The sequence below is a fragment of the Carlito syrichta genome, unplaced genomic scaffold (assembly GCF_000164805.1).
Source record: "Carlito syrichta isolate Samal-C Ts95f unplaced genomic scaffold, Tarsius_syrichta-2.0.1 Scaffold123290, whole genome shotgun sequence".
Lineage (NCBI taxonomy): Eukaryota > Metazoa > Chordata > Mammalia > Primates > Tarsiidae > Carlito > Carlito syrichta.
The window spans coordinates 18,491-26,710 of NW_007067386.1; the positions used below are offsets into that span (position 1 = coordinate 18,491).

General features: G+C 59.7%; 1 protein-coding gene across 1 annotated transcript; it reads right to left on the reverse strand.

Annotated features, from left to right (window-relative positions):
- Positions 1 to 2,818: 2,818 nt before the first annotated feature.
- On the reverse strand, positions 2,819 to 7,931 carry PIP5KL1 (phosphatidylinositol-4-phosphate 5-kinase like 1; the record flags this gene model as incomplete). The annotated part of the gene is made up of 4 exons (XM_008048260.1): positions 2,819 to 5,589; positions 6,405 to 6,558; positions 7,172 to 7,286; positions 7,914 to 7,931. Coding segments are annotated over 4 exons (555 nt in total), but the record flags the coding sequence as incomplete, so codon positions are not given.
- Positions 7,932 to 8,220: the final 289 nt, after the last annotated feature.

An 8,220-nucleotide genomic window follows, 5' to 3' on the forward strand; every position in this document is an offset into this window, starting at 1 on the left:
CACCGCCCTCCGCAGCCGCCCGCTCGCTGGGCGGCGGCCCCCAGAGCCCGCGCCCTTCCCTGCTCCTCTCCCTGCTCCTCCTCGCCGGACACGGGCTGCCCGCACGGCCCAGGCTCCCAGGGCAGCTGAGGACTAAGTCCACAGTGGGACTGAGACCAGGAAGCCCCACAGCCTCCGATGAAGCTCTTCGGAGAGGTTTTGGCAAAAGCCCACTGGGAAGGTGGCTACAGAAACCTAGGAGAAGAGCCGGGCTCCGTGGCTCAGCCTGTCATCCCGCGCCTTTGGGAGGCTGAGGTGCGTGGATCGCCTGAGCCCGCGGGTTCGAGACCCGCCTGGGCAGCGAGACCTCATCTGCAACAAATCAAAAATCAGCCGGGCGTGGTAGCGCGCGCCTGTAATTCCGGCTGGCTACTCGGAAGGCGGAGGCGGAAGGCTCGCCGGAGCCCAGCAGGGCGAGGCTGCGGTGGCCGGGAGCGGCCGCTGCACTCCAGTCTGGGCGACAGAGTGAGACTCCAACTCAAAAAAAAAAGAAAGAAAGAAACCTAGAAGAAACTTAGCTTATTCTTTCGTCTTCTTGCCTCAGCGTAGCCATTAGAAAGCCTTCAGACATTCTACTGCAGGACAAACAGCAGCCTATCCCAGCCCCCCTGGGCAAATCTCCTTCAGATGCAAGACCAGGACAGCCCAACCATTCGTGGTTTAGCATAATAATCTCTCGTAGACTTCTGATTCCTTGTCAAGGCCAAAGCCATAGAAGTAATAGTATGAGCACTCCACCGTGGTCCAGGAATTTGGCAGCAGTCACGTGACCAACCCACCCCTCTGCCTGCTGTCCATCACCTGCTGTCATTACCTGCGCTTGCCTGGCCCTTGGTGATGCCGAGGAAGCAGCCCACCCAGCCACCCAACGATCTTCCCCCCAGGGGAATGGTTAAAAGGACTCAACCCCAAGCAACCAGGGCCATTGCCTTGCTAGAGTCCGGTGTGGCCGTGTGCTCTCCGAGCCGGCTGTCGCCATGCTTCCTGGCTTTGGTCCCCTCCCCCACCTTGGGGAGGTGAGTCTTCCTCTTCCTTCTCTTTCTCTCTCCGGTCTGCTTTTAAACAAACTTCTCCTTCCTAGCCTCTTTGTGTGTCGCAGTTCTTTGCCATCTGCTCGGCTCTCCGGGCTGCCAGCGCGCCCCTCCGGCCTGGCGGTCCCAGCCTCCCGGCACCTCTCCTCTCCATCCGCTTTCCCTCCCCCACCCGAACCCGGCACCCCTCTTCTTTTTTATTTTTACTCTTTGGAGGTGAGATCTCACTGCCATTCAGGCTGGCAAGCTGTGGTGCAATCCCAGCTTACTGCAGCCTCAACCTCCTGGGTTCAGATTATCTTCCCGCCTCAGCCTCCTGAGTAGCTGAGACTACAGGGGCACACCACCGTGCCCCGCTAGTTTTTTAAATTTTTTGTAGAGATGAGCTCTTGCTATGTTGCCCAGGCTGGCCTCAAACTGGCAGTATGAGCGCCTGGCACCCTCTCGACACCCTCCACCCACCCTGGCCATCCCCAAGGCCGATCACACTGATGTTATTCCACCGCAGGACCTTTGCACTCACTGTGTCCTCCTGGACTGCTCTAGTCATGTGGCGGCTCCTTCCTGTCGCTTGGCTCAGACGTTGCCAGTCACCCTGCCCAGCACTGCACCCCACCCTCTTGCCTCTCCCCCGTCTACTTTTTCCGTAGTTTTTGCCATGCTCTGAAATCGCCCTGTGGTTTCCCGGGTTGCTTGTTCATGGTCCACATGCCCCCCAGACTTACGCTCTGTGCGGGCAGAGGCAGACCAGCCACGTCCTCAGGGCACCCCAGCTCCTGCACGGCGCCCACACACACTAGGCGCCAGGGGTGTCTGCGGAGTGCACAGGTCAGGCAAGCCTGGGGTCCTGGGTCCTGTGAGGTCCTGGACAAGCCTCCTCCCCGTCCAGCCTCAGGCTCCGCCTAGGCTCACGGCCGGAGGCGGGGGAGGGTGCTGGATCACCCGACATCAGAGAGGAATCCTGGGGCTCTGACTCAGCCCCGCCGGAGCCAGACCCCTGCTCCCGCCACCCGAACAAAGGGGTTCGCGTGCTCTGTGGCTCAACCTCCTGCTGGGCGAGAGCAGGTTTCCGCTCAGCTCATGCCAGCTCAGAGAGGTTGAGTAACCACCTGAGGTCCCCCAGACAACCAGGAGGGATGTCGATGTTTAGAGCATGTCACCGGCTGGGCGGAGCGGCTCATGCCGGCAGTCCCGGCGCTCTGGGAGGCGAGGCGGGAGGACCGCTTAGCCCAGGAGTCAGACCAGCCTGGCAACACAGCGAGATCTCGTCTCCGCGAAGCGCAACGCTGTGCACTTTCCAGGAACTGGCACCCCAGCGCGGCAGGAGGCTCTCCGTCCTCTCCCTTCTGCCCTCCGACTTTGCCGGCAGCATCCGACGGAGGAGGGGAAGGGGTGTTTGGTGCCACCGAGCCGCTTTCCCCAGGCCCCGGGCTGCTCTTGGCCCGGCCAGCCCCGCTCACCCCGAAGTGTTTTCCCTCAAACGCAAGGTCCCCACCCAGGCCTCGGCGGGGCCCCTGGCCTGGGACGCTCCCGACTCTTCAGGTCTCGGTGCGGGCGAGCCCCTCTCCCGGCGCCCCCGCCGCGAGTGACCAGCGGGGGCCCTTCCCCGGCTGCAGAGCCCCAGGGCCTGGCCACACGGCTCGCTTCGTCACCCCGAACAGGAGTCCCCGTGGCGTGAGCTCTGTGCAGGCGGAATCTGCATCTTGCTCACCCCGGGTCCCCCAACGCAGCAGAGGGCCAGCCACACGGTAGGTGCTCAGGACATATTTAATGAGATGGCGAGGTCGTTTGCAGCCTTTGCGCTTGTCAGGCTCGACCCGTGTAGCGGGAACAAAGGTCAAAAAGTAGACTGACGAGGCACAGAGAGGGTCAGCGCCTTCCCCGGGTCACACAGCCAGGCCCGAGAGCAGCTCTGGAGGAGAGGCCCATTGGGCACGGGTGGACCGAACTGGGGTCAGAGGCCAGGCTGGGGTTTCCCGGAGGCGTGAGGAGGGCGATCGGGGCTCTGCAGCCCCTGGAGATGTCCGTGCAGCCAGGCCCGTGGCCGGACCGCTGATGCGCACACCCATTCCGCAGCTGAGAAAGCGACTTCCAGAGGAGGGCAGTGCTCACTTGAGGGCAACACGGGCCCCAGAGAACGCCTCCCAGAGCTCCAGGAAGCCCCCACGACCCCAGCTTCTCCCCCCTCCATCCCTGGAGCAAGGAGGCCATCCCAGAGGGAGGCCAGCAGGATCTGGAGGCCTGGGTCCTTGGGGCTGAGCCTGCCACTTACCCACGCGTAGGCCCTTGGGGGCTCTGGGCCTCAGCCTCCCCACCTGGACACGCGTGGGGGAGCGTCCCGCCTGCCCCTTCCCCCGAGCATGAGGCTACAGGAGTTGGGGGTCAAGAACACACTCTGAAGTGCAAAGGGCACGGCCAAGTGCCGCTAAAGACCTTGACAGCCCTCCGCCCCAAGCCCCCGTTTCACGGTCCACCAAAAGGGAATACTAGCATGTTTTGAGGATTGGAGGAGCCGTATAGCAGCAGGGTCCTCGGCCCGCTGCTGGGCACACCACTGCCAGCAAACAGGGCTGCAGGCATGCGGTGTTAGTTGGGGGATGCTGCCCTCTGGTGGTCAGCGGGAGGACTGCAGCTACGTTTAGAAGCGGTTGCCTTCTGGTGGGCAGCAGGAAGACCGTAGGTATGGTATTAGTTAGGGGATGCTGCCCTCTGGTGGTCAGCGGGAGGACCGCAGGTGTGGTGCTAGTGGATGCTGTCCTCTGGTATAGGATGCTGCCGTCTGGTGGTCAGTGGGAAGACCGCAGGTGTGGCATTGGCTACTGCCTTCTGGCGGTCAGCGGGAGGGCTGCAGCTATGTATTAGAGGATGTTGCCCTCCGATGGTCAGCAGGGAGACCGCAGGTATGATATTAGGGGATGCTGCCCTCTGGTGGTCAGCAGGAGGACCGCAGCTATGGTATTAGGGGATGCTGCCCTCTGGTATCTGTATGAGGATACTGCCCTCTGGTGGTTAGCGGGAGGACTGCAGATATGTATTAGAGGATGCTGCCGTCTGGTGGTCAGTGGGAAGACTGCAGGTATGGTATTGGGGGGTGCTGCCTTCTGGTGGTCAGCAGGAGGACCGCAGGTATGGTATTAGTTAGGGGATGCTGCCCTCTGGTGGTCAGCGGGAGGACCGCAGGTGTGGTGCTAGTGGATGCTGTCCTCTGGTATAGGATGCTGCCGTCTGGTGGTCAGTGGGAAGACCGCAGGTGTGGCATTGGCTACTGCCTTCTGGCGGTCAGCGGGAGGGCTGCAGCTATGTATTAGAGGATGTTGCCCTCCGATGGTCAGCAGGGAGACCGCAGGTATGATATTAGGGGATGCTGCCCTCTGGTGGTCAGCAGGAGGACCGCAGCTATGGTATTAGGGGATGCTGCCCTCTGGTATCTGTATGAGGATACTGCCCTCTGGTGGTTAGCGGGAGGACTGCAGATATGTATTAGAGGATGCTGCCGTCTGGTGGTCAGTGGGAAGACTGCAGGTATGGTATTGGGGGGTGCTGCCTTCTGGTGGTCAGCAGGAGGACCGCAGGTATGGTATTAGTTAGGGGATGCTGCCCTCTGGTGGTCAGCGGGAGGACCGCAGGTGTGGTGCTAGTGGATACTGTCCTCTGGTATAGGATGCTGCCGTCTGGTGGTCAGTGGGAAGACCGCAAGTATGGTATTGGATACTGCCTTCTGGTGGTCAGCGGGAGGACTGCAGATATGTATTCGCGGGTGCTGCCCTTTGGTGGTCAGCGGGAGGACTACAGCTATGTATTAGAGGATGCTGCCCTCCGATGGTCAGCAGGGAGGCCGCAGGTTGATATTAGGGGATGCTGCCCTCTGGTGGTCAGCAGGAGGACTGCAGCTATGGTATTAGGAGATGCTGCCCTCTGGTATATGTATGAGGATGCTGCCCTCTGGTGGTCAGCGGGAGGACTGCAGATACGTATTTGAGGATGTTGCCCTCTGGTGGTCAGTGGAAGGACCGCAGGTATAGTTTAAGTGGATGCTGCCCTCTGGTGGTCAGCAGGAAGACTACAGGTATGTATTAGAGGATGCTACCCTCTGGTGGTGAGCGTGGAAGACCGCAGGTATGGTATTAGTTGGTGGATGCTGCCCTCTGGTGGTCAGCTCGGGGAACCTCAGGCAGCTGCCAGGAACTTCCGGGACCCAGCTTTCCTGGAAGGTGCCCACAGTCCATATGGGAGGAGTGGGGCCAGGCACGGTCACTCAGTGTGTGCCTCCACCCACTGGCAGAGGCGACGGGCATAGTGAGCCGGGCTGACAGTGGAGAAGGTCCGGCCAGGGTAGCGCAGTGTCTTCCACAGGTGCTCCAGCCGCTTGCGGAGGCCATAGACCGTGGCGAGATCAACCAGGCCCACAAAATAGCGCTGCTCCGGCCCATCCACGATGTGTAGGGCATTGGGGGTGTCCGGCAGCAGCCGGCGATTCTGGGCTTCTGGCTCCTCTGGGCTCTGCGCCCCTTGCACAGACCTGGGGACCGACAGGAAGATGAGGGTGCCACCTCTCCTGGGAAGGCCCAGCCAATCCGCCTTGTAAGCCTGGCCCTGCAGCCCACCTCACCACTTGTTTGTCCCACCCCTCCTACGCGCCCAGGTCTGTAAAGTTGGGTAATGTGAAGGGTGAGTAATGTGAAGCCCTGGTTGAGAGGCGCACCATTCACTACATGGCACAGGCCAGGCAGAGTGGCTCACACCTGTCATCCCAGCACTTTGGGAGGCCGAGGCAGGAGGATCACTTGAGCCCAGGAGATCAAGACCAGTCCAAGCAACATAGCAAGATCCTGTCTCTACCCAAAAAAATCCAAAAAAATCAGCCGGGTGTAATGGTGTGGCCTGCAGTCCCAGCTACTCAGGAAGCTGAGGCAGGAGGATCACTTGAGCCTAGGAAGTCAAGACTCCAAAGTGCTGGGATTACATGGCCACTACGTCTGGCCAGACAAAGATTCTTTCTAAGGCAAAAACTAAACAGTTCTTTTCCCTGCTCTGAAACTTTCAAAGGCCCCACATTCCTGGCTGGAAAATGGGAAGATTCTTCAAATAGGCACCAATGTCCCTGTCCAACTGGACCTTGTCTTTCTGTCCCTTACTGTGACCCACCTGTGCCCCCGGCTCTACCGGCAAGTGTTTTCCTGTGCCCCCCCATATACAGTGTTCACACACACCACTCCTCAGCCTCTGAGCCATCACCTGCACTGTTCCCCACAGAAGGCATGCCCACACCTCCACATCTGTCTTTCCCGTGCCCTCACCACCATATTCTTGCTGTTGACTCTGTGAGGGGCTCACCTGGCCACGCGGAAGAGGAGGCTGCTGCCCGGGCCCTTCTCATCCTCGTGGAGATGCTGGAAGGCCATCAGGAGGCTGTAATCCAGCACATTGAGATCCCGGAGGAAGGTGGTATCCAGTTCCATCTGGCGGAGGAACCAGCGCCGCTGGGGTCCTGCCAGAGCATCAGTGCCCCACCTGAGCACTCACCACATGCCAGCCTCGGTGCTCCATACGCTCTGCCCCATGAGGGCAGGGGTCACTACTGTCCCTATTTCACAAATAAGGAGACTCATCTGCCATTTGCCTCAGCCACCTAGCTAGGGAGTCATGGAGCCAGAATTTGAACTCTGCTCTTCCTGACTCTAGAATCTGGGCTCTTAATGACTTGGACAGAGGGCAGTGCCAGTCAGGGCATCCTTTTAAATTTCACCCTGGGGGGTGGGCACAGTGGCTCATGCCTGTAATCCCACCACTTTGGGAGGCTGAGGCGGAAGGATCACCTGGGCCCAGGAGTTCAAGATCAGCCTGGGCATCATAGCGAGATCTTGTCTCTACAATAAATAAAAAAATCAGCTGGGTGTGGTAGTGTGCATCTATAGTCCCGGCTTCTTGGGAGGCTGAAGCAGGAGGATCACCTGAGCCCAGGAAGCTGAGACTGCGGTGAGCTATGAGCATGCCACTGCAATTCAGCCTGGGCAACAGGGTGAGGCACTGACTCAAAAAAGTAAAAAATAAACTTCACCCTGAATGGAGAAAGGATAGGCAGTGGCCACACCATGGCTCACCCAGGCAGATGATCTTGCCCTGAAAGTTGAGGTCCTTCAGCACCAGGACGAGGGGGCTGCCCTCGGGGGCCGGCTCCACCCAGCGGCTCACCTCACATCCCTTGATGTCGTACCTGAGAGGTGGGGGGGACAGAATTCAGCTTTACATAGATATGAGACGCACGGGAACCCCCCAAGAACTTCCATGGATGCCTGTTCATGTAGACACCAGACTCGTTACATCACCTCTAATCCTCAGCACAACCCAGTTTATTACTGTCCCCAAGTCAGAGATGAAGACACTGGGGCCCGGGCACAGTGGCTCAGGCTGTAACCCCAGCACTTTGGGAGGCCAAGGCGCGTGGACTGCCTGAGCCCGCAGGTTCAAGACCAGCCTGGGCAACTTGGTGAGACCTCGTCTCTACAATAAACTTTAAAAAAGTTAGCCGGGCGTGGGAGCGCGTGCCTATAGTTCTGGCTACTTGGAAGACTGAGGCAGAAGGCTCTCTGGAGCCCAGCAAGTCGACGCTGGGGTGGCTGCAAGTGTGCCACTGTACTCCAGTCTGGGTGACAGAGCGAGACTCCAACTAAAAAAAAAAAAAAGACACTGGGGCTCAGACTTATGCCTGGAACCCCAGCACTTTGGAGACCAGTGTGAGAGTATCACTTGATACCAGAGTTTGAGACCGGACTGCACAACATAGTGAGACCTTGTCTCTACAAAACCATAAAAACCAGCCAGGTGTAGTGGTGTGTCTGTAGTCTCAGCTACGCGGGAGGCTGGGTGGATCACCTGGGCTCAGGAGGCTGAAGCTGCGGTCAGCCATGACTGTGCCACTGTGCTCCAGCCTGGATGCCACAGCAAGACCCTGACTTAAGAAAAAGCAAGGCGCCGAGCAGGGATCACGTGCAGGCCTGGGCGGCCCGGGCTTAGCCCTGCCTGGGCCTGCCTCTGTCGCCTCGTCAGCCCCGAGGGCGTTCCAACCCCAGACCCAGCACCAGGAGGGCAAGGGAGGCGCTGACGGCTCGGGAACCCACGGACCGTCGGGGCTGGAAGGCTCGGGGGGCCG